This window comes from Ursus maritimus, unplaced genomic scaffold, assembly GCF_017311325.1.
Source record: "Ursus maritimus isolate PB19 unplaced genomic scaffold, ASM1731132v1 scaffold_2, whole genome shotgun sequence".
In the NCBI taxonomy this organism is placed as follows: Eukaryota; Metazoa; Chordata; class Mammalia; order Carnivora; family Ursidae; genus Ursus; species Ursus maritimus.
In genome coordinates, this window is record NW_024424452.1 from 54169502 (window position 1) to 54196278 (window position 26777).

At 36.0% G+C, this 26777-nt stretch overlaps 1 protein-coding gene across 1 annotated transcript in view; it reads left to right on the top strand.

The window, feature by feature from the left end:
- USH2A (usherin) overlaps positions 1-26777 on the top strand; it is a 676781-nt gene that overhangs the window by 61987 nt on the left and 588017 nt on the right. Inside the window, exons 5-8 of the mRNA XM_040636016.1 lie at positions 811-1105; positions 2057-2241; positions 2735-2956; positions 11079-11172. Coding sequence (XP_040491950.1) covers positions 811-1105; positions 2057-2241; positions 2735-2956; positions 11079-11172 — 796 coding nt within the window. The remainder of the gene's footprint in view (positions 1-810; positions 1106-2056; positions 2242-2734; positions 2957-11078; positions 11173-26777) is intronic.

Genomic DNA, 26777 nt, shown 5'->3' on the forward strand with positions numbered 1-26777 from the left:
ATTTAGTGAATGGGAAAAACAGCCTCACTCTATCCCCTCCCACTGAAATCTGAAGGAAGAAGACTGGTCTCTCTACTTAGACCTGGGTTACTGGTGTTGGCCTACCTGAGATGTCTGAAAGGTATTATGGGAAAGGATGCCTATAAATAGAATGACTAATTCTGACCTAGAGCAGGTATATTGCCCTTAATGGAAAAATTAAATATGTCTGCCTGGAATTGGCATTATTCTTTGACTGTTGGCAGCTGCCAGGTGATCCAAAGCCATTGAAGCACTTTAGCGTGCCAAAATCTGTACTGATGAGTCACAGGAAGCCACCGACAAATGATCTTGGCCTCAGTCCCTTTACTTAAAACAGCAGCAGATAAAATGATACTTGTTTTCCGATTTCTTTCCCATGGATGAATTGGAAACTCTATCTATAACTCTTAGCATTTTCAATATATTATTGTTCACTTTCAGGATAAATAAGTTTAACAACCTAAATGAATGTTACCTTTCTTCTTCATCACAAATAGGTACAATAAAATATTATGATATTTAAATAAATGTCTCAATAATCAGACAAGGGCTTACCCATGCTTCTCAATGTAAAAAGTTGGCACTTAAGAATTTGTTTCTAATATCCATTTTATGAGTATGTTTGTTTGGCCAGGAATGAGTTTGATTTTATGTTCTGTTTAGAAAATAATTAAAATTAAATGGATAGTAATCAAAGCATTAAAATAGCGATATTCATTTGTAACAACTCTTGGAAGTTCTATTAGTACTGAGCTATTTGTTCTTACAGTCTGCTTCTCACACCCACAGGGAGATTCTGGAAGTTTTTTCTGGAGATCTGTTCAGATTGCATATCCAGTCACATTGCCGCTGCCCTGGGAGCCACCCTAGGGTCCATCCTTTAGGACAGCGGTACTGCATTCCTAATGATGCAGAAGATACAACCACTGATAGGGTGTTACGGCTGAATCCTGAAGCCCACCCACTTTCTTTTGTCAATGATAATGATATTGGTACTTCTTGGGTTTCACAAGTGTTTACAAATATTACCCAGCTTCATCAAGGAGTGACTATTTCAATAGATTTGGAAAATGGACAGTATCAGGTAATTTGAAATAATGGGGTGTATTAGTTTCCTGTAACTGCCACAACCAATCACCACTAATTTAATGGCTTAAAACAGCAGACATTTATTTGCTTACAGTTCTGAAGATCAGAAGTACAAAATGAAAGTATTGGCAGGGGTATTCTCCCTCCAGAGGCTCTAGCGCAGAATACTTCCTTGCTTCTTCCAGGTTCTGGTGGCTCCTGGTGTTCCTTGGTTTATGGCCACATAATTCCCATTTCTGCCTCTATTTGAAGGGGCCTTCCTCCTTGTTTCTCTCTGTGTGTCAGTTCTTTCCTTGTTCTCTTAAGGCCCAGCCTTCATCCAGGATGATTTCATCTTCAGACCCTTAACTTAATTACATCTGAAAATACCCTATTTCCAAAGGTCACATTCATAGGTACCAGGAGTTAGTACTTGAAAGTATCTATTTGGGGATGCAGTTCAATCTACTACGAGGTGAATTAGGCGATTAAACATTACTTCACTAAAGTAGTTAGTGTATAATGTATGAAATAAAAATGTCTGAAAGAAAATGTGCAGAGCCTATTTTTTCGTAGATATTTGTATAAAGTCATATGAGATATTGAAATTCATTCTTTTTAAGTAGCACAAATTAACAAAAACTGAGGTGCTTATTCTAAGTAACTAAAGAATATATATAACAATTATCTCATAGAAGTAAGGTTCTTTTTCCATGTTTTTATTGCAAACTTAATATTAATTTATACTTAATTTACAAAATCCTTGGGAAGGGATGGATATGCAATTATAGAATGTGTTACTTTTACTATAGGGCTACGAAGTCTCTGGATATCTGGTAAATATTTGATAATTAACATTATGGGGAAGTAAGCTATTATTTTTGAAACTAAAAATTCCCTGGTCTGATTTACACTGATGGGTCAAACTTAAAACTTTAAAGATAATGATTAACTTATCCATTTTCAGGTGTTTTATATTATCATTCAATTCCTTAGTCCGCAACCAACAGCAATAAGGATTCAAAGGAAGAAGGAGGACAGCCTAGATTGGGAGGACTGGCAATTTTTTGCTAGAAATTGCCAAACTCTTGGAATGGAAAATAATGGAGAATTGGAAAATCCTGATTCTGTCAACTGTCTTCAGCTTTCCACGTATGAATATTTAACAAAAAATTATCTTTGAAGATGTTCATTTTAATAGACTAATGGGTTAATAATAAGCATTAGGTCGATTAACTCATTAGGCTGGTAGAGACTTCCCTCCACCACCAGCCTTCTTGAAGCAGATTCTTCTAAGACTCCCCCTTTAACCTGAGTTTTAAACTACATTTAAAGTTCTCATAAAAGACTTGAGAGTATCTCTTGTTTATAGTCTCATTTGGGCTTTGTAATCTGATTATCAGATTGTTTTAGCAAGTTATCTATATTAATAGAATTTTATTATGCCCTCAAGGAAATGTTTTACTATGTTTTTCTGTGATGCAATTATACTGTTTGCACATGAAATATCTGAGGTGTGTTTGTTTTCCCAGAATGAAGAATTTAAGCTGTTACTAATATTGTGTAGTTATGTCTCAAAATTGTGATTCTGCTTTGTTAAAAATATGAATAGCTTTTTATGACTTCAGATTTCTTTCATCAACAGTTTTACTCCATATTCCCATGGTAATGTCACATTTAGTATCCTAACACCTGGGCCAAATCATCGTCCTGGCTACAACGACTTTTATAATACCCCATCTCTTCAAGAGTTTGTAAAAGCCACACAAATAAGACTTCATTTTTATGGACAGTACTATACAACTGAGACTCCCGTCAGCCTCAGACACAGATACTATGCAGTCGATGAAATCACCATCACTGGGAGGTAATGTTCATACCAAGCTTTGATTGCAGGGTCCTTTTCACCATGAGTTTTGTCATACTTATTTAAAAATACATTAAGATTTAGAGCAAGCCAGATTCCAAGCTTCACATTTTGAAATGGTTTCCTACTTTAAGATTTTTTGGAAAGATTTGTATCTAATTCTTTTCTGTATGTAAGAACACGTTGTTATGGAATTAATTTTCAAAAGCTTAAGTTGGGTTGAGAAAGTATGATACCCTGAATTGGGCTTAGAAATAATTTACCAAGTGTTTTCCTAGGTTTGTTCTGGAATATAACTTCCAAGTATTCTTGAAATCAGAGAGCAGGAGCTAGATTTCAAGTTACAACTATACTACCAGCTAGTTTTTAAGTATGGGGTTTGGTCTCCCTGAGTTCACAATTTTATGGGGGATATTTATCTTCCTAGGAAGGAAAATCTAAAATTCCCTAAATAATTTATAAACATCTGATTATAATTGAGAACATGGCTCACAATATATCAAAACATGGTTAGCTGGAAATACTCTCTGGTATGGAAATGGTACATATAGATTATATTTCTGCTAGATGAGTGATATGCTCTGTAAATAAAGTACATCTTTGAAAACAGACCAGAATACCAAACTATGAGTATTGTTTGTTTAATAATAGCATAATATGAATAATACTATTAAATATTCACCATCTAATTTTGGGGGAAAAACCGAAATAATTGAAATATGTTAATTTCATTCTTCAGTTTATTTTAAACTTTATAGTTTTATTTATTTCTTTAATAACTTTTATTTTTTTTATTAGTCACCATACAGTACATCCCCAGATTTTGATGCAATGTTCCATGATTAATTATTTGCATATAACACCCAGTGCACCATGCACTGTGTGCCCTCTTTAATACCCATCACCGGCCTATCACAATCCCCCCCCCCCATGAAGTCCTCAGTTTGTTTCCCAAAGTCCACAGTCTCTCATGGTTCATTCCCCCTTCTGTTTACCCCCACTTCATTCTTCCCTTCCTTCTCCTACCGATCTTCCTATTTCTTATGTTCCATAAATGAGTGATACCATATGATAATTGTGTTTCTCTGCTTGACTTATTTCACTTAGCATAATCTCCTCCAGTCCCATCCATGTTGCTGCAAATGTTGTGTAATCGTTCTTTCTGATGGCTGAATAATATTCCATTGTATATATGGACCACAGCAAATGTTGAGAACTCGATTTTTCTGATAGCTGAGTAATATTCCATTGACTATATGGACCACATCTTCTTAATTCAGTTGTCTGTTGAAGGGCATCTCGGCTCCTTCCACGATTTAGCTATTGTGGACAATGCTGCTATGAACATTGGGGTGCATATGGCCCTTCTTTTCACTACATCTGTATCTTTGGGGTAAATACCCAGTAGTGCAATGGCTGGATCATAGGGTAGCTCAATTTTTAACTTTTTAAGGGACCTCCACACTGTTTTCCAGAGTGGCTGTACCAACTTGCATTCCCACCAACAGTGAAAGAGGGATCCCCTTTCTTCACATCTGCTCCAACATTTGTTGTTTCTTGCCTTGTCCATTTTTGCCATTCTAACAGGCATAAGGTGGTATCTCAATGTGGTTTTGATTTGAATTTCCTTGATGGCTAATGATTTTGAACATTTTTTCATGTGTCTGTTAGCCATTTGTATGGCTTCATTGGAAAAGTGTCTGTTCATATCTTCTGCCCGTTTTTTGATTTGTTTATTTGTTTCTCGTGTATTGAGTTTGAGAAGTTCTTTGTATATCTTGGATACCAGTCTTTTATCTGTAGTGTCATTTGCAAATATCTTCTCCCATTCTGTTGGCTGTCACTTAGTTTTTCTGACTGTTTCCTTGGCTGTGCAGAAACTTTTAATCTTGATGAAGTCCCATAAATTCATTTTATCTTTTGTTTCTCTTGCCTTTGGGGATGTGTCATGAAAAAGGTTGCTTTGGCCGATGTCGTAGAGGTTGTTGCCTATGTTCTCCTCTAGAATTTTGATGGATTCCTGTCTCACATCGAGGTCTTTCATCCATTTGGAGTTTATTTTTGTGTATGGTGTGAGATAGTGGTCAAGTTTCATTCTCTTGCATGTAGCTGTCCAATTTTCCCAGCACCATTTATTGAAGAGACTGTCTTTTTCCCACCGGATGTTTTTTCCTGCTTTATCAAATATTAGTTGCCCAAAGAGCCGAGGGTCCATTTCTGGGCTCTCTATTCTGTTCCATTGGTCTATGTGTCTGTTTTTGTGCCAGTACCATGCTGTCTTTGTGATCACAGCTTTGTAGTACAGCTTGAAATCCAGCATTGTGATGCCCCCAGCTGTGTTTTTCCTTTTCAAAAATTCTTTAGTGATTCGGGGCCTTTTCAGGATCCATACAAATTTAAGGACTGTTTGTTCCAGTTCTTTGAAAAATGTCCTTGGTATTTTGATCGGGATAGCATTGAAAGTGTAGATTGCTCTGGGTAGCATGGACATTTTAACTATGTTAATTCTTCCGATCCATGAGCATGGAATATCTTTCCATCTTTTTATGTCTTCCTCAATGTCTTTCAAGAGTGATTTATAGTTTCTAGAATATAGGTCCTTTACGTCTCTGGTTAAGTTAATTCCAAGGTAACGTATGGTTTTTGGTGCTATTGTAAATGGGATGGATTCCCTAATTTCTCTTTCTTCGGTCTCGTTATTCGTGTATAGAAATGCAACTGATTTCTGAGCATTTATTTTGTATCCTGCCACGTTACTGAATTGCTCTATAACTTCTAATAGTTTGGGAGTGGCTTCTTTTGGGTTTTCCATATAGAGTATCATGTCATCTGCAAAGAGAGACATTTTGACTTCTTCTTTGCCAATTTGAATACCTTTGATCCCTTTTTGTCGTCTGATTGCTGTTGCAAGGACTTCTAGTACTATGTTGAATAATAGTGGCGAGAGTGGGCATCCTTGTCGTGTTCCTGATCTTAAGGGAAAGGCTTCCAGCTTTTCCCCATTGAGAATAATATTTGCAGTAGGCTTTTCATAGATGGCTTTTATGAGATTGAGAAATGTACCTTCTATTCCTACACTCTGAAGGGTTTTAATCAGGAAAGGATGCTGTATTTTGTCAAATGCTTTTTCGGCATCGATTGAGAGGATCATATGGTTCCTGAGTCTTTTCTTGTTGATATGATGTATCACGCTGATTGATTTGCGAATATTGAACCACGCTTGCATCCCAGGTATGAATCCCACTTGATCGTGATGGATAATCCTTTTAATGTACTGTTGGATTCTATTAGCAAGTATCTTGTTGAGGATTTTGGCGTCCATATTCATTAGGGAAATCGGTCTGTAATTCTCCTTTTTGAGGGGGTCTTTGCCTGGTTTGGGGATCAAGGTAATATTGGCCTCATAGAATGAGTTTGGTAGCTTTCCTTCTGTTTCTATTTTTTGAAATAGCTTTAGGAGAATAGGTATTATTTCTTCTTTGAATGTTTGGTAGAATTCCCCAGGAAAACCGTCCGGGCCTGGAGTTTTGTTATTTGGAAGGTTGTTTATCACTGACTCAATTTCTTCATAATTAATTGGCCTGTTTAAGGAATCAATTTCTTCCGGTTTCAATCTTGGTAGTTTATAGGTTTCCAGGAAGGATTCCATCTCTTCCAGATTGCTTAGTTTATTGGCATATAGCTGTTGATAAAAATTTCTAATAATCCTTCCAATTTCAATGGTGTTGGTCGTGACCTCTCCTTTTTCATTCATAATTTTAATAATCTGGGTCCTTTCTCTTTTCTTTTGGATAAGTCTTGCCAGTGGTCTGTCAATTTTATTGATTTTCTCCAAGAACCAGCTTCTAGTCCTGTTGATCTGCTCTACTGTACTTCTGGTTTCTGCTTGATAGATTTCAGCTCTAATTTTGGTCAGCTGCTTCCTCGTGCGTGGATTAGGCCTGTCCCTCTGTTGCTGTTCCAGCTTCTTGAGGTGAGAATATAAAAACTGCATTTTAGATTTTTCTATTCTTTTGAGTGAGGCTTGGATGGCTATGTATTTCCCCCTTAGGACTGCCTTTGCAGTATCCCATAGGTTTTGGACTGCTGTGTTTTCATTCTCGTTGGTCTCCATAAATTGTTTAAATTGATTTTTGATTTCCTGGTTTATCGAGTCATTCCTGAGCAGGATGCTTCTTAGTTTCCAAGTGTTTGAGTTTCTTCCAAATTTTTCCTTGTGATTGAGTTCCATTCTCAAAGCATTGTGGTCTGAGAATATGCAGGGAATAATCTCAGTCTTTTGGTATCGGTTGAGACCTGTTTTGTGACCCAGTATATGATCTATTCTGGAGAAAGTTCCATGTGCATTCGGAAAGAATGAGTATTCTGTTGTTCTGGGGTGTAGCATTCTATATATATCTATGAGGTCCATGTGGTTCAGTATATCATTCAAAGCTCTTGTTTCTTTGTTGATTTTCTGTTTAGGTAATCTGTCTATTGCTGAGAGTGGAGCGTTGAGGTCCCCTACCATTAACGTATTATTATCTATATGTCTCTTTATTCTGGTTAAGAGTTGGCTTGTGTATTTAGCTGCTCCCCTGTTGGGGGCATAGATATTTATAATTGTCATATCCACTTGTTGGATACATCCTTTAAGAATAATATAGTATCCTTCTGTATCTCTAACAACAGTCTTTAGTTTAAAATCTAATCTGTCTGATATGAGAACTTCTACCCTAGCTTTCTTTTGAGGTCCATTGGCATGAAAAATGGTTTTCCACCCCTTCACTTTCAGTCTGGTTGTATCTTTAGGTTCAAAATGAGTATTTGTAGACAGCAAATGGATGGGTCATGTCTTTTTATCCAATCTGCAACCCTGTGGCATTTTATGGGAGCATTTAGGCCATTCACATTGAGAGTAATTATTGAGAGATATGATTTTAATGTCATGTTGCCTGTGAAGTCTTTGTTTCTATAGATTGTAAATTTCTGTTCTGTATCACTCTTGGGGCCTTTTTACTTTTATAGAACCCCCCTTAATATCTCATGTAGGGCTGGTTTGGTGTGGTTACTTATTCCTTCAGTTTCTTGCTGATCCTGGAAGGTTCTTATCTCTCCATCAATTCTGAATGACAGCCTTGCTGGATAAAGGATCCTTGGCTGCATGTTCTTCTCTGATAGAGCTTTGAAAATACCCTGCCAACCCTTCCTAGCCTGCCAGGTCTCTGTAGACAGGTCTGACATTATTCTGATATTTTTCCCTCTGTACGTAAGGATTTTCTTCCCCCTGGCCTGTTTCAATACTGTATCCTTGGATCTAATATTTGCAAAATGCACTATGACGTGACGTGGTGTAGGTCTGTTCTCATTGACCTTGGGAGGGGTCCTGCCTGCTCTTGGATACAAATGCTTGTTTCCTTTGCCAGATTAGGGACGTTCTCAGCTACAATTTGTTGAAATATCTCTTCTAGACCTCTCTCTTTCTCCATCCCCTCCGGGATGCCCATGATTCTGACATTGGAACGTTTCATCGAGTCAGTAATCTCCCATAATCTACATTCTTGAGATTGGATTTTTTTGATCCAAGTTTCTGTTTTAACTTTCTCTTCTACCATCCCATCCTCCAATTCACTAATTCATTCTTCTGCCTCATTTACCCTGGCCAACAGAGTGTCTAGTTTAGACTGCATTTGATTCATAGCATTTTTAATTTCTGCCAGATTCGCTCTCATTTCCACCCTTAGAGATTCTATATTCTCATTAATATTTTTGTTAATATTTTTTTCAATCCGACACGTCATCTTGACCATTGTTACTCTGAACTCCATTTCTGACAATTTGGTTATATCCATATCCATCAGTTCTGTGGCAGAGGCCAGAGACTCATTATCTTTTCTTTGCTCTGGGGTGGATTTCTCCTCCTCATTATTCTGATGAGGAGAGGTTGCGGGGATGCCCAGAGCCCAAATTATTGACCAGGACCCAGGCAGTGTGCACTTGTTTTATAGGGACCTTAGGGATGCGGGCTTCTCGATTTTTCAGCCTGCCTTCTGGGGGAGGGGCCTGCCGCGCTGATACTCAGGCAACCCTGTTTGGGTAGAGTCTCCCTGTCCCCTGCAAGGGGGGGATGGGGATGGAAACAATGTGAGCCGGTATTTCTGGGCTTTTGTTCTCTGGCGGCTTTCCCTGGTGGTTTTCTTTGGGTCTTCTGAGAGTCAGAGCAGCAGTGGCCAAATCCTAGCCTCTGTCTCAGAACAAAGAGATCGCAGTCTGCTCTCCTCTGAGCTCTCTTGGCCACTGTAACTCTGTTTCTGTTGGTGCTGCTAATAACCCTGCAGCGTCCCTGGTTGTGTGCCCCACAGCCTCTCTCCCAGCCCTCACTTCCAGGGCCTGCACATCTCTGTCCTTTGTGCTTCTAACACCACCAGCCGCCAGCCGCCCCCGGTTCCTGTGCAGGCTCCCAAGCTCCCGAGCTCCTGAGCTCCCAGTTTCAGGGTGGTTTATGTGTGCTCCAGAGCTCCAGTTTTCAGTCTGGTTGTGCAGGTGCTCCTGAGCTCCTGGTATGAGTCCAGTTCCAGTGAGTGCTCCGGAGTTCCAGTTTTCAGTTTGGACACAAGCACTCCCAAGCTCCGGGTATCAGTCTGGTTCCAGTGAGCAATCCAGAGCTCCAGTTTTCAGTTTGGACACGCACGTGCTCCCAGGCTCACAGTTTCAGTTTGCTCTCTCGTGGATGCCGGTCCGCGAGTCTGCCCACTCCCCCATGCAGGTGACTACTGCTTCCCAGCGCCCGAACGCTGCGGCTCCCTTCCCCTTCCGTTTATCTTCCTATATCTGTGCACGGATTCATGGCTCCCTGCTTCATACCTCAATACTCAGTGCTGGAGATGTTCGTTTGTAGAGATCCAGAAGTATCTTCCAGCATCTCAAGCTGATTCCGTGGGTGTTCAGGATGGTCTGGTACCTATCCAGCTCAACTCAGGGGACCAGCTGAAAAAGGGGACCACTACTCCTCCACCATCTTTTCTCCTCCTTGCAGAAAGTGGTTGCTTTTCTGTTCATTTCTGCTACTCTTTTCTTCGTTCTCCAGTTGCATTCATAGGTATTCAGAATGGTTTGGTAGCTCTCCAGCTGAATTCCTGGGACCAGATGAACTTTAGGTCTCCTGCTCCTCCGCCACCTTGGAACTGGAAGCCCTAAGCTTTATAGTTTTAATTGTGTATTTAACAGATTCAGTAAATGCCTTTCCTGGCAAGTTTGCTACATAGCTGATATAGGTGGAAACAACCCTCGATTCCTTTCCCAGGGAGGCTTGAAAATTACCTTCTCAGAACAATGTGGTTTGGATATTGACGACACTTTATACAATACTTCAGGATTAATTGAAAACTTTCATGAACATCTATATGATAAAAGAGAAACCGAATTTTGTGTTGATTAGCATACTTGACTTCCTTGTTGGATCCACACAGTGGATATATTCACGAGCCCTTAAATACATTCATAGCTCAATTTGATGAGGGAGCAGAAGGCAAGTTGAGGACAAAGCAGAAACTGACGCTCTGCAAACCCCCCCCCCCTCCATGGGATGTATGTGACATTCCTCAGGCACTCCTGGCTGCCCTCAAGGACAAAGAAATAGTTAACCTATAGATACCACAATCCCTCAGTTTACAAATGTTTTAGCAGTCTACAAGAACAAAGCATCTCTGGCAGTAACCTAGCTTCCAGAAGGGAATGTAGATACAATTGAATGTCCTTGTAGTCTGCAGCCTCCAGGAAGTTCCTGACTATCTTCATGTTAATGCCTTAGGAGAGGGGTAAACCGCCTTGACTTGACAATGGCAAGGCCTTGGTATCCTGTGAGTCTTCTTTAACATATGAAAGTATTTTCTCAACCTCCCTTTTTCCTTATCTCCCCCAACCTCATAGTATATAATCAGCCACCCCTCACAACCCCGGTGCAGCAGCTCTTTCTGCCCATGGGTCCTGTCCCCATGCTTTAATAAACCACCAATTTTGCACCAAAGACGCCTCAAGAATTCTTTCTTGGTCGTCGGCTCTGGACTCCACCACACCGAACCTCACGTGTATTCCGTAACCTCATCAAATTGACTTAAGAGTTGTCTGATGTTCCTGTTCACAGATGTCAGTGCTATGGTCATGCTGATAAGTGTGACACAACAAGCCAGCCCTATCGATGCCTCTGCTCTCTGGAAAGCTTCACCCAAGGACTACAAGTGAGTTCTCTGTTAAATGCATGAAAATCTAAAACAAAACAAAACAAAACAACCCCAAAAAGTGGGGGAGAGGAGGGAGATGGTGAAATGGTGAATATAAATTTTTGGTCTACCTTCTGGATATGATTAAAGATAAATTGATACAAACCTGAAATGTCAATTATTTCAGGAAATTTTTGGTAGAGAAAAATAAAAGCCATCAAAAAGATGAAAATGTCAATTTAAAAAATAAACTCTAGCAGAAAAATAACAACTAAGATTAAACGTTGGGTTTTATTTTACTTTTCTGTCTGTTTCATCAGCATTTTCATGTTTTATTAAACAATTTTAAAGGTGTCTAGATAGAATGGCACTAAAAATAAGGGTTTGGATCCTGCATCTAAAGGGTACTTATACAAAGGTGTCTGTGCAGCATAAGAGTCTTTTGATGCAGGGAGATCTGTGAATTTGAAGCAATTAACTTGAATTCATTCTGATATCAGTAATTCTAATTAATTTGAAAATCTATAATAAATGACTCAGAAAATATGTTACTTTTGTTTGGCTATGATGGTCAGGGGAAGTTTCATAGTTGAATTAGAGATTTAGCTACATCTTTAAGAAAAAGGGGTAAATGGAAAAGAAATTCAGATGTATTCATTGATAGAAATATCCAGCAATGACATCAGTAACAGCTAATATGAAAACAAGTACAGTAGCAGTAACAATCATACCAGTAATAAAAAATAAATAGTATGGAGTCTTTGATAAGTGATATTTAAGGCAATTGATATCAATTTGGAAAAAAAAAGTTAAAGCTCTACTTCATGGCATGTATAGAAATCCAGGTGACTTAAAGAATTAAATGTAAAAATAATTATAAATACACTAAAATAAAGATTAAAATCAAATTTATAAACCTAAAGCTAGGGATTTTATAAGCAAAACAAATACAAATAGAAACAAAGAAACATATCAGAGCCATGAAGAAAATTATTGACATATTTTGTCATATACATATTTAAAATTCTTTACAGTGTAAAGACTAATTAATCGGATGAACTTGATTGATTCATTCTTATTCAGCCATAATTGTGTGTTTAATTTTTTCCCAACTTGATTGGTTCTTGATTTTAAATTTAAAGTGACATTTATTATATTTTTTCTGGTGTCTTCTTCTTTTGATTCTTTAAGACGCCTATTTCTTTTTCCTTGCAATCAGTGATTTCTTTTATTAACCTCACAATGTAAGCACTGTCGCAAAGATTCCTACTTGACTTATCTCCTAAACCTTGCCCTGTATGTGTGTTTAATTAGCCACTTCACTTTTTTCTGTCATTTGTTTTAAGATATCATGGAACATCTTGTTTTTAAAAAACCATCTGTCAAGATTTTAGGAACTCCATTTATGTCTTCTGAGATTCTTCATCTGATCTAATTTGTTTCCAGTGACAGTATTAGTGCATATGGTTCAGTAGCAAGAATATTATCTACAATGCAGACTACCTCTAGCACATTTAGGATGTAGTCCTGGACCTCGGCTTCAACTCAGTCTTTGATTTGGTTACAGTTTTCTTTCTTTCTCAAGCCAGAACTTTCATGTTCTAATTCAGATGTTCCTTTGAACTTATTCTCCAGATCATTGCTTTATATTGCTGATCTTTTAATTTATACATTTCATCTTCACCACTGGTTGATAATTGCTTTGAAAGAAAGAATCTTTTACATTTTTTTTGGATTTCTAACATCTAGAGGGTTTGAATTTGGTTTGATTAGAGTATCATGAGAAAAAAATCTTTTTAAAAAGCATTGATTTTAGTATGTTTGATTGTGTGGCTTATCATATTGTCCCAGAAAGGAAATTAATTGGATGAACTTGATTGATTCACTCTTTATTCAGCCATAATCGTGTGTTTAAGTGTTTGCCAGTTTGATTTGTTCTTGATTCTAAAGTTAAAGTGACATTTTATTTTTCCTAGTGTCTTCTCCTTTTGATTCTTTAAAATAGACACTTCCCTTTCCTTGCAATCAGTGATATATTTTATTGACCTCACCCCTCCTCCCCAAACTCACCAAGAGCTCAGTTAAAACACACTCTGGGATGAATTTAGTAAGGCACCTTGATCTGAATCTATATAGTATATGCAAATTAAGGACTGGGTGATAGTTTCATATGATATATTGTTTTCTGAGTTTCTCTTGCTTTGTTTCAACTAGTTAGTTCTTATCCCCTCAACCCCCGCCCCTTTTCCTTTTGATATCCCATCCCATTTTTTCCCTTTTCTCCCTCTTTAATTGCTCACAGTTGGGTGATTGATATTTTATGATTCTTGGATGATTTCATGCTTCCCCTTAAAAATAGAGCCATTAAATGAATCAAGGCGTATGATTGGTTTCAGAAGTCAAGTTGGGATTTTCAGACTTGGTCTCAGGTGGTGACTGTTGGATTATGAACTAGCGAAATAATTAACTATAATTTAGGTTGATAATACATTTTAATGCTTCTTATTTAGACATTAAGTGTCTTTTAGAAACAAAGATAATTTATGAATTTAGCCATAAATAAAAAAGCAACAAATATCATTCACTTAGCAAAGTTTGGCAAATGTAGCCAAATGGAAAAAGTCAATAGACTGCTGAATGATTTCTCAGTCCTATGTTATTTTCAATAATGTGTTGAAAATGAGAAATGATTTTATAAAGCATTCATAAGTATGACATTCTCTTATTGTTATCATTCATAGTATTTTAATACATGTGGGACTTACATATCTGAAAAAGTTATCTTATAATAATTTGAAAATATACTTATTCAAATGCTTTTCACATTGTTCTACTTTTAAAATAATAAGTTTGAATATAAGCCATCCATTTCTTATTGGAACCAATGTTCTTTTTAAAGATCTGGACATAATCCAAAAAGAATGTCTTCAATTTCACAGTATTATGCTAACCATTAATAATATTACTCAATAAACAGGGCTTTTGTGAATTATATTACAGCCATTTGGCAAACAGATGAAAACGTAAGCCTTGAGAATATGCCAGTTCTTGGCAATTGGCAGTCTTATAAGAAAGTGTTTTTAGCGGAAGTGAAAATGAAGTCAGGAGAAAGGAGTAGAATGGTAAATTCAGAAGCAAGTTCTGATACATAGCCATTCCAGGGAATTTTCTATATAAAGCATTTTTTAGTTGTTTATAAAATTGGTGTCACAAACTGGTGGTCCACAAGTGGGGACAGTGTTTAAATAGTTTGTTATTTAATTTCCCAAAAAGTTTTCCCTCCTCCTCCTCCTCCTCCTGCATCTGTGGCTTTTCTTAATCAGAAAATAAATCAACACTATGCTATATTTCCCCATGACAGCCTAACTCAAGGTAAAAATACCCTCTTTGGAACTGTCTCATTCTTTGGTTTGCTAACATATTCACTATCCATAGCCTTACACCTGGGTGACCTCACTTATGTAATACCTGGTCCTCTTAATAGATTAAGACTTAGACTAGTGCCTAGAATACATGATTAATTATTCTGGGAATAGCAAAACTGACTAGTCCATAACTCCACTGGTTTATCCTATTTCTTTTTTCCATTCATAAAATTAAAAATGAACAAAACAAAAGCCTTAAGAAAAACTATTACCAAAGACCCCACTGATCCTGAGTTAATCTTCAAGCCACACTTACTTTTTTCTTAAATATTTCATTGTCATTTGTGATACCTAAAACATCTACCTTGGAGAGGGTACAAGAAATGATTCAATGATTCTCCTCAGTGAAACTGCATAGGAACTCTGATGTATTTTGATATGTATTGGCAGTTGTAAGGCTTTGACTCTAATGTATGGTACATTCCATAAATGATAATGGCATATTTCATTAAGAGAGAATAATTTTAGACTATTTGTGACATTTCTTCTCTAGAAATGACTGAAACAGTGAATAACTTACTGGTTCCATTTTAGGGTTAATCTAGAGCAAAACAAATCCTAAAAGTCTATATACTATTCAGTAACTGTCAAGCAGAATTGAATGTTTCAAAGCAGAATTCAGGACTACATGGTATTTAACTCTTTGTGAATCATTTGATAAGAAACACATATACTCTTTAAATAATTTTTGGGTAGTGGGTAATCACTGTTACTTATACATGTATTTTAAAATTTAAGTGAACTTTTTATTTTGAGATAATTGTAAATTCATGTACAGTTGTATGAAATAATACAGAGATTTCTTGTACCCTTTACTCAATTTGAACCATGATAACATCTTGCAAAACTAGTGATTTTTCTTCTTAAGCAAATTTCCTGAAATGATTTGCATACAATAAAATGTACCCATTTAAAAATGTATCGTTTGATGAGTATTAGCAAATGTATAGTCTTGTGTGATCACCTCCATATTTAAGATTGGAATACTTTTGTCTCTCCAAATATTCTCTTGTGCTCCTCTGCAGTCAATGCCTCCTCCCCAACATTCAATCCCAGGAAACCACCAATCTGCCTTCTGTCACTATAGATTTGCTTTGCCTGTTCTAAAATTTCATATCATGGAATTATTCAACATGCATTCTTTTAGTACGTACATTTCTAAAATGCCTCCCCCCCCGCCACCACAAGTCCCCCTCGCCCTTTTCTTTTTTAGATCATTTTCTAACTACTTGTGCTATTAGCTTTATTGCAATAATGTATCTCTGATTCTCCTGCTCAAGAATTCCATTATAACTATCACAAAGTATGCTTCAAGTCTTAGATACAGAATACAACCTAGGAATTGGAAGCTTAGGTGTGTATATTATATGTCACCTAACACGGTTACATAGTTAGAGTATACCCATTACTCCTCCTCTTCTCTTTACCTGTTCTAAAAATTCAAATGTTGATAGACTCTAGCTTTAAGGAATGTGTTATTAGTTGAAACTTGCATCTTTATGATTTTTCATTTTCTTTTAATAGTTATGTTCATCTTTCAGGAGCTCTTGGCTGAGTGATGCAATCATCCGTGCCTCCGCCAAGCACTGGCACTTTGTTGGCTACTTAGCTATTCTTTCATCATTTTGTGACATCATTACCTGCAAGGGTGGCCAAGTGTTCACAGAGCAATTTATTAGGAACCATGAATACTTCTTTTATTCTTTGGCTCTGACTTGTGACCCTTTTATAGCATTAATCATGGCTTTTATGAATTAACTACAATCAAGCTATCAGTATGCATTTTTGTTAGTATTATAAATAGCAGAGCCAGCTTAAAACATTTTATATAATAGGCCTTCCTACCATTCAATAATTTGAACGGTGCCAACATCACACTCTACAATGAGTATTATGTAAATGAATATTTCCTGTTATTTTAGAAAGTGTGTTCCTTTAGAGCACTAAAGTCCAAAAGTATGAGTCATCATGACTAACTTGAGTCATATTTTTGTTACACATCAAGCTTTCCCAGTAATGTTTTTTGTTTGCTCACAGAAAGATCTTACTCTAAAAGTATTTCATTTTATACTCTAATCTTATAAATACTAATGAATTAATTTTTTATGTAACTAGCATTCAGACAGTTCATATTATAGAATATTTATTAAATGTACATTTAGTGAGTCAAAGCCTAGAATTTCATTTCCTCTCCACACGGTGATGTTATTATTATTAATCCTTGTACTAGTTATTCCATGTTCATAGACAGGAAGACTCAATATTTTCAAGATGTCTGTTCTTCCTACCTTGATCTATAGTTTCAATGTAATCCTGATCAAAATCTCAGAGAGTTATTTTGTGGATATCAACAGGCTATTTCTTTTCCTTTTTTTTTTTTTTTGTTCAATTATCCAACATATAGTACACCATTAGTTTTTGATGTAGTGTTCAATCATTCATTAGTTGCGTATAATACCCAGTGCTCATCATGTCATGTGCCCTCCTTAGTACCCATCACCTGGTAACCCCATCCCTCTACCCCTTTCCTGTCTGAAACCCTCAGTTTGTTTCCTGGAGTCCAGAGTCTCTCATGGGTTGTCTCCCACTCTGATTTCTTCCCATTCAGTTTTCCCTCCCTTCTTCTGTGGCCCTCTGCATTATTCCTTATGTTTTGCATATGAGTGAAACCATATGATAATTGTCTTTCTCTGTTTGACTTATTTCACTCAGCATAATCCCCTCCAGTTCCATCCATGTCGATGTAAATGGTGGGTATTCATTCTTTCTGATGGCTGAGCAACATTCCATTGTATATATGAACCACATCTTTATCTATCTGTTGAAAGGCATCTTGGTTCCTTCCACAGTTTGGCTATTGTGGACATTGCTGCTATGAACACTGGGGTGCGTGTACCTCTTCTTTTCACTATATCTGTATCTTTGGGGTAAATACCTAGTAGTGCAATTGCTGGTTGTAGGGTAACACTATTTTTAACATCTTGAGGAATCTCCATACTGTTTTCCAGAGTGGTTATATCAGCCTGCATTCCCACCAACAGTGTAAGAGGGTTCCCTTTTCTCCACATCCTCACCAACATTTGTTGTTCCCTGACTTGTTACTTTTAGCCATTCTGACTGGTATGAGGTGGTATCTCATTGTGGTTTTGATTTGTACTTCCCTGAAGGCTAGTGATGTGGAGCATTTTTCATGTGTCTATTAGCCATTTGTAAGTCTTTCTTGGAGAAGTGACTGTTCATGTCTTCTGCCCATTTCTTGACTGGGTTTTTTGTTTTTTAGGTGTTGAGTTTGAGAAGTTCTTTATAGATCTTGGATACCAGCCTTTCATCTGTTATGTCATTTGCATATATCTTCTCCCATTCCGTGGTTTGCCTTTTAGTTTTGTTGACTGTTTCCTTTGCTGTGCGGAAGCTTTTTATCTTGATAAAGTCCCAGTAGTTCATTTTTGCTTTTGTTTCCCTTGCATTTAGAGATAGGCTATTTCTAAAGTTTATGTGAGAGACAGAAGACACACAATAGCCAAGACAATATTGAAAGATAAGAACAAAGTCAGACTCCTGACACTACCTGACCTCAAGACTTATCATTAAAGTTACAGTAATTAAAACAATATGGTCTTGGCAAAAATAAACAAATAGATCAGTGGAATGAAATAGAAATAGACCCACATAAATATAGTAAACACTAATGTAAACTGTCACTTTGGATAATAATGATGTGTTGATTTAGGTTTATCAATTTATAATAGTATACTACTCTGATGCCAGATGTTGAAAGTTGGGGATTCTGTGAATAGGTTGGGGCAGGAGGTATAGGGGAACTCTGTATTGGTCTCTCAATTTTTCTGTCAACTTGAAAATGCTTTAAAAATTATAGTCTTTTGAAAAAGTACCATTTAAGACAGTGATGATTGCACTTAAAGAGATCAAAGATTCTTGAATTATTCTTTTTATTTATTTATTTATTTATTTATTTATTTATTTATTTATTTAGAGAGGGCACAAGTAGGGAGAAGAGTAGAGGCAGAGGGAGAAAGAGAGAGAATCCTCAAGCAGACTCCCTGCTGAGCATGGAGCCTGATGCAGGGCTCCAGGCGGGGCTCGATCTCAGGACCCTGAGATCATGACCTGAGCCAAAATCAAGAGCTGGTTCCTTAACTGAAGCCACTGAGGCACCCCAAAAGTACTTGAGTTATTCTTGAAGAGTGTGGAATATTTTCAAATTTTAACTTAAGCAACAATTGTATTTAAGAATAATACAGCAAAAGAGAAGAAATGTGGTTAATAACTTCCCCCAAATATAAAGAATAAAAAGGAAACATCTTTCTTATTCCAAATAAGGCAAAAAAGGAGAGGGAAATAAAAAAGTAAAATATATAGAAAATACAAATTCCATATATATCAATAATCATAACAATAGAAATGTATTAAACTTGTCAGAATTAAGTGCTGGCATACACACAAAAATGTAATATCCACTGTTGTCTGAGTAATCTCATTAATGTGAGAGAGTACCTTAGGCACAAATGTTAAGAAGGCACCAAAAAACGTGTTAATCACAATAAATAATATTTTACTGTAATACTTAAAAAAAGGCAAAATGATACTAAAATCCATGAGGAAAAATATATAAACATTTTAAATAAAAATAAGCTGTCATTTTTTTTGTAACTCTTTGTTCCTTAGCAATGAGACCTATTTCCAGTCAGCCACAGCTCCTGACTAGCTGTCTGTAAGGTTATCCTGTGTCTGCCTCACGTGAAGGTTGGCAGTGGTTTAGAAATAGATTGGCCAAAATGATGAGTTATATATAGCTATACCTTTTGATTATAGAGTGTTTATTAACTTGCTCCACTTAGGTCCTAATACAGGAGGATATTTTATAAATGTAGAAAGGGGTACATATTTTTATTTGATCTCAGGTTCCAATATGGCTCAGCATGGCACTGGTGTTGAGATGGTGAGACATATACCTAAAACACAAGCACACATAAAGTTTAAAAATTTAAAAACTGCTTAAGCTATATAATATTAGGTAAAATACATTTTAAGCAAAAAATTTTATTAGAGATTAGGTGCTTTATTACATAATGGTAAGTGATACAATTCTAAACTTACATGCATCTTCTAGCATAGATTCAAAAGTATATAGCAAAATTTGACAGAACTGGAAGGAGAAATTGACAAATCCAACATCAATGTCGGAGACTTTAATATATTTCATTTGGTAATTAATCAAAGACAATTAAAAAATTAAAATCCTTAACAATTGAGAATTGAACAATTTGAAGTTTGATCTAATAGATTCCTGTATCCAACAATGAAAAAATGCACATTCATGTCAAGATCACATGGCAAATTTATGAACATTGATCTAATTGAACTAATCGATAACAATAGTCTCAACAAATTATGTGGAATTTGTAATCACAATACATTGAAAGCCTTAAGTAAATAGTTCTAAGTAAATGAAGCTATATAGTCATTTCACTATTATCCAAATGAGTCAAGAAAAGGAGAAATAGATGGAAAAGAACCCCAACTAAAATTATAAGCCTTTTATTAATCCAACAAAATTTTATTGAGTACTCATTTGCTAAGCAGTAGGTTTACATCCCTGGGCAAAAACAATTATTCCTCTTCTTGAAGAGTTTACATTCTCTTAGGAGTTGGTGGTGGTGGTGGGGGAGGCAAAAGAAGTAAAATAAGCAAGTTAAATATATAGTATGCTCAGGTTTTATCTGAAGGCATAGTGTTTTATTTTGAATTGTGTCAGTAGAATGAATTGTGGAGGCCAGGATGCAAAATCAAAGAAGGAGAGTACAAAAAAGAAAATTTAAGATCACTCTCATGTAAACAAAGCTGAAGATTTAAAAATGATGAACCAAATCTAGCTTTTTATAAAAACAATAATATATAGTAGCCAAATTGGGTTTCTCCCAGGAATGCAAGTGAAATTTAATATTAATAAAACTATTAATGTAGTTTTATTCACCACATTAACTCAAGAAAGGAAAAATATGATCATTTCAACAGAATTGGAAAAAAGCAGTTGATAAAATTTAACACCCATCTAGACAAGTGTTTTTAGAATACTCTCAATTGAAAAAGATCATCTTAACCTGATAAAGAACATCTGCAGTTTACTACTATTAACAGTGCACATAATGGTAAATCCATTGAAGCATTCCCTTCAAAATCAGGAATAAGACAAGGATGTCTATTATTCTGCATTTTATTGGAGGATCTAGCCAGCTCAATATGATAGAAGAAAAGAAATAAACACTTAAAAATTAGAAAGAACTGAGCTGCCAATATCTGAAGATAATTTGGCCAGAAAATGCAAAAAAAATTCCACAAATTATTACATATTAAGGGGAATTTAATAAGATGGCTAGATATAGGCTAGAAACATGAAAATAATTGTCTTTTATTATTTGCCAAAATAATTATCTTTTATTATATGCCAAAATAACAAACAGGAAACTTAATTTAAAAATTATTTTTCACAGAAAATATAGTGTATCTTTATAACTTATGAATACAAGAAGCATAACTATAAAGGAAGAAACTAATAAATGTGACTATGTTATAATTAGAAACTTCTTCATCAAAAGCTACCATTAAAAAAAAAAAAGCTACAGATTAGCAGATTATATTAGCAACACAACACATATAACAGACAAAGGGAACTTTTAAATCAGACTATTGAAAAATAGACCAAGAAAATTGAACGAGGTAATTTGTAGAAAGAGGTTAGTTAGAAATGACAACTCAAAGGACCAATATACATATGAAAACATCTGCAGTTTTACTGGTTATCGGTAAAGTAAACATAACCATGAGATAACATTTTATTCTCATGAGGTTGGTAAAGATTCAAAAAATCTGAAAATTTCAGTTGCTGACGAGGGTGTAGATTACTGACAACTCATCCACCACCGATGCGAAGTTGCCACCACTATGGGAAAACAATTTGCAAATATTTAAATGGATCCTTATAGTAGCAGTTCTGAATGAACATAGCTATTACATCAGCATGACTAGACTCTCAAACAATTGAATACAAAAAGCTTGTAGAATAATATATACAGTATACCATTATGTAAAATTTAAAAACACACAAGACAATACTGCTACTAAGTAATACATAAATATAAAATGTAAATATGAAGAAAAGCATGTGAACGAATATTAGTAAGTTCAGGTGTTACTGGAGGAGTGAAATATATATTGTGGTGTTTTGTTTTTTAAGTCAGGTGGTGAATATAAGAACACAATTGTTTGCTTTTTTATTATTTATAAATGTTGCAGTCCTAAATATTTTAATATAATTTTCTTAAAATATTATAGTATGATTTATTAATCTATCAGGAACATATCATCTATGTTAAGTATTCATGCTACTGCTAAAAAGAGAGTGGAGGTGACTCTCCTTGGCATGGAATAACTGCTATAAAATTCATGATTACTGTGTACCTTTATAGTTTTAATGTGAAGATTGATCATTTGCTAGCTTCATTCAACAAATATTTATGAAATGCTTTCTATGTGTAGAACATTATGCTACGGTACAACCATAACATCTTGATTACAGATGCAAGTATTTGAAAATATTGAAGGACTTTCATTTGTGAAAGTCAAAAAAGATTTCCTGGCAGACACTAATTACTATAATGAGTGGAGATGACTTTAGTGCAAACAAATTATTTAGACCAACAATTTATAATTAATAGATAATATAAACATCATTGACATTTTAAATCTTAAAAGAAAAATTTAAATGTAGCTATACTAATAAAAGGATTTTTAAAATTTATTAATCTGGTACTCAAGCCTATCATTAGATAAAATTTCCAATATAATATGGCTTTCTATCCAAAGAGTAACTCAGATGCATTTTTGTGTTCACTCATTAAGTGTAGAGAAACTCTAATGGTGGGATGCCTGGGTGGCCCAGTCAGTTAAGCATCCTGACTCTTGGTTTCAGCTCAGGTCATGATCTCCAGGTCGTGAGATCGAGCCCTGCGTTGGTCTTCTGGCTCAGTGAGGAGTCTGCTTCAGATTCTTTCTCCCTCTCCTTCCCCTTCTCGCCCTCCCTGCTTGCACATGTGCTCTCTTTCTCTCTCTAAAATAAGTAATAAAATCTTTGAAAAATAATGTATTTTACTTCTTAAAATATGAATTTGTATTTTGAAGAGGTACATGTAAAGAACATTTTAATATGATGACTCCATTTTCTCTTCATTGACTTCCTTTATAAAATAGTGCAGGTTATCCTATACAAATGTGTTCTCTCTTCCAGGCCACATTTTCTGGCATATGAGTAGGAATAAATTATTATGGTTTCCTTACAATGGAATTGCCTTGGCTTGGCCACTACCTACAAACTGGAAGAAACCATAAAGTCCTCTTTCCGGACTCTTGGGAGAAAAGTATCTCCTATGTGTCTTTTCTATTTAGTGCTCTGACAAGTCCCACAATTAAAGAGAAAGAGGCAATAAAGAAGGGCAGGCAGGCCAAGGGAGAAATCAAATATTAAACAATGACCAGTATTCAAAATTAATAAGACGCCAGTGCCTGTCATGCAAATGGATGTTTCATTCAACAGCTACACATTGTTAGATGGTCTGCATTCACAGTCAGAAGTTCCCTCCTTATGTTTATTGACTACCAGTTATATGTATTTTTAAAGATTTTATTTATTTTAGAGTGAGAGCAAGAGAGAGAGAGAGAGCACAAGTGGGGAGAAGGGCAAAGACAGAGGGAGAGGGAGGACTCTGCACTCAGAATGGAGCCCCATGTGAGGTTTGATCTCACTGCCCTGAGATCATGACCTGAGCTGAAACCAAGAGTCAGACACCTAACCGACTGAGCCACCCAGGCCACCCTATCAGTTGTATTTTTGTATAGACCATGTGTAGAACTGAAATAGTTGTCCAAATGATTCTGCTTAAAGTCTCTCTTTTTTTTTAAAGATTTTATTTATTTAGTTGAGGTGGGGGGTGGAAAGCACAGAGGGAGAGTGAGAGGGAGAAGCAGACTCCCTGCAGAGCAGAGAGCTCAACACCTGTCTCAATACCCCGCAATCATGACCTGAGCCAAAGGCGGACGCTTAACCGAATGAGCCACCCAGGCGCCCCCTACAGTCTGTATTTTTAGAAATGTTGATTTTGTTTCCCATGTTATCAAAATTGGTTTTATTGGATGATTTTCTAATCCTCCATTGAAATTTGCCTTCAGAGGTACAGACAAGGCATTGCATAAATTAGAAAGTTTCTAAAAGTAGTCAATATGTATTAACTTGAATTGTCAGGCTACGTATGTTAAGTGTTCATGATCATTGTATCACCATAACTGTCTGATCAGTATTGTCCAATAGTATTAGTATTTAATTTATGCTATTAATTTCAGCACCTAGAGAGCAGCTAAGTACATACTTTCTGTGGGCACTTTAATTATATGAATAGAATTTCTAACCAGAGGAAGATAATTACTGAGGAAAGAATTGAAGGATAAATACATGAAGATTTCTGTCTTCTCAATGGCAAGACATGATAATTGTTTGGGGTTTGCTAATTGAGATTACATAATAACCTATATGTAAAAGTATGCTGGAAAATATTGCATTTATCTTTAAACCTTTAATGTTACTATTCAAACAAATACTAGAAACATTAAGATATAGTCCTGTAACATGTCATAAATGTAAACAGTCTATTAGGTCATTCATTCATCAAACATATTGATCACCTGTCATGTGCAAAGCACTAAGCCACTTTCTGTCTAGATTCTCTATGCAGTGGAAGTTTCATCTGTGTTTTCACCCCCCACACACATCCTGCCCAGTCTATCATTGATAAGAAATTAACACGTTTGTCTAAACATACCTTTGTGATTGGACCACTAGAGCTGCATAGGGAAATTTCTATTGGAAAAAGTAGTTATAAGAGTACACTGAAATTTTTATGTTTATAAAGATGATTTCTCTATCTAGTAGACAAAAGAAATTATCCTGAAACCACATCATTTGAATTACAATTGAACTGCTAATCCAAAGGAAAGAGGAAGCTGTGAATAGAGCCGGAGGACAATTATTATTATTAGAGATTTAGGCTCTTAAAATTTCCAACATACTGATCTGATGAGAAAGGACCAATTTACAGACTTTCAGAAGATCTCTAATTCATTTATGCCATTTGGGAATAGTTGAACAAATTGCCTCTTTTAGTTCAGTAAGGAGTACCATACTGACTTCTAAAAAGTGAGCATTTTATAATTTTTCACTTTGGAACAGATTGCCTTCCTCCCCTTCCCACATAGGCGGGGGGTGCCTACATACCTCTGATTTTTCCAGCTGTAGCGGGTAGAGGGGAATGTCTCCAACCTTGGGTTTCCAGGACTCTGTCATATAGTTAGGCAGTGAGCAGAAGGAGATAAGTATGAACAGTTAGCCATAGTGGATCCACTCAACGCCTCTCTCCCTGAGATCATTTTCTATCCCTGGAGCCAGCATAACATGGTGATTAGGAGTGAGAGTTCTAAAAGAGAACAAAGAGAATATTATACATAAATATATACACACATATGTATATACACACATATGTATATATTTATGTATAATATGTTTTTCATAAATATGTAAATTGAGTGCCTACTATGTGTGAGGGCTTCTAGGAACTAGGAATATTGTAATGAATAAAATACACCAAGCATTGCTGTCCTTATGAATTTTTACATTCTAGTTTATACTAATTATCATTCCAGTAGGTGACTTTAGAAAATTATTGTTTTTTTTTCCTATTCCTCAGTTTTCTCATCTGTAAAATGGAGGTAATAACAACTCTTACTTCATAGGTTATCAGAAAGATTTAGTCACCTGGTAAACATGAATCACTTAGGACTGACACCATAACATATTGGCTGTTCTTATTGCATGAAAAGCATTGCCTAGATAAAGACATTTGTGGGTATTTTACTATTGAGGGCAGGAAAGGAAATAATTTTCTTTCACTTTGATTTTTTTGCTAGAACCAGCAAAAAATGAAGGAAATGAATTCACTGATAGAAATGAGCTCTGTTGCATCATCGATTCATTGGTTTCTTCACTCATTTGTTCATTCCCTTACTCAATAAACATTTATTGAGCAATTTATAACATTTCAAGCATTATGCTGTGGTTGATTACATCAGTAAAATCTAGTTTCTGATTGAAGAAGCCTAGAGGCAAATAAGGAAAACAGATAAGTAGACTATTAAAATAGTCCATGATAATTGCAGTGATTTAAAAAATATAGACAATATGCTATTTTCTCTATAAATGTTTAATAAAATAAGGCAGCACCTGTAGTTGTCCTTTGTGCCTCTAAAATTTTAGTCTGTATGTTATGTACTAGACTTAAGGAAAAATAAAGTCTTATTTCATTGTTTACCATTACTGGGGAATTAACTGCTTCTTACAGATTTTCCAGATATGACTTTTTATTTATTTTTATTTTTTTTAAAGATTTTTATTTATTTATTTGACAGAGAGAGAGACCGCCAGTGAGAGAGGGAACACAGGCAGGGGGAGTGGGAGAGGAAGAAGCAGGCTCATAGTGGAGGAGGCTTATGTGGAGCTCAATCCCAGGACTCTGGGATCACACCCTAAGCTGAAGGCAGACACTTAACAACTCAGCCACCCAGGTGCCCCTGATTTTTTATTTTTAATTAAATTTTTTTTAGAGATTTTTATTTATCTAAGTAATCTCTACACACAATGTGAGGCTTGAACTCATAACCCGGAGATCAAGCATTGCATGCTCTTTTTTTTTTTTAATGTTTTTTTATTATATTATGTTAGTCTCCATACAGTACATCCCTGGTTTCTGATGTAAAGTTCGATGATTCATTATTTGCATATAACACCCAGTGCACCATGCAATACGTGCCCTCCTTACTACCCATCACCAGCCTATCCCATTTCCCCACCCCCTCCCCTCTGAAGCCCTCAGTTTGTTTCTCAGAGTCCATAGTCTCTCATGCTTCATTCCCCCTTCTGATTACCCCCCTTTCTTTATCCCTTTCTTCCCCTACCAATCTTCCTAGTTCTTACGTTCCATAGATGAGAGAAATCATATGATAATTGTCTTTCTCTGCTTGACTTATTTCACTTAGCATTATCTCCTCCAGTGCCGTCCATGTTGCATGCTCTTCTGA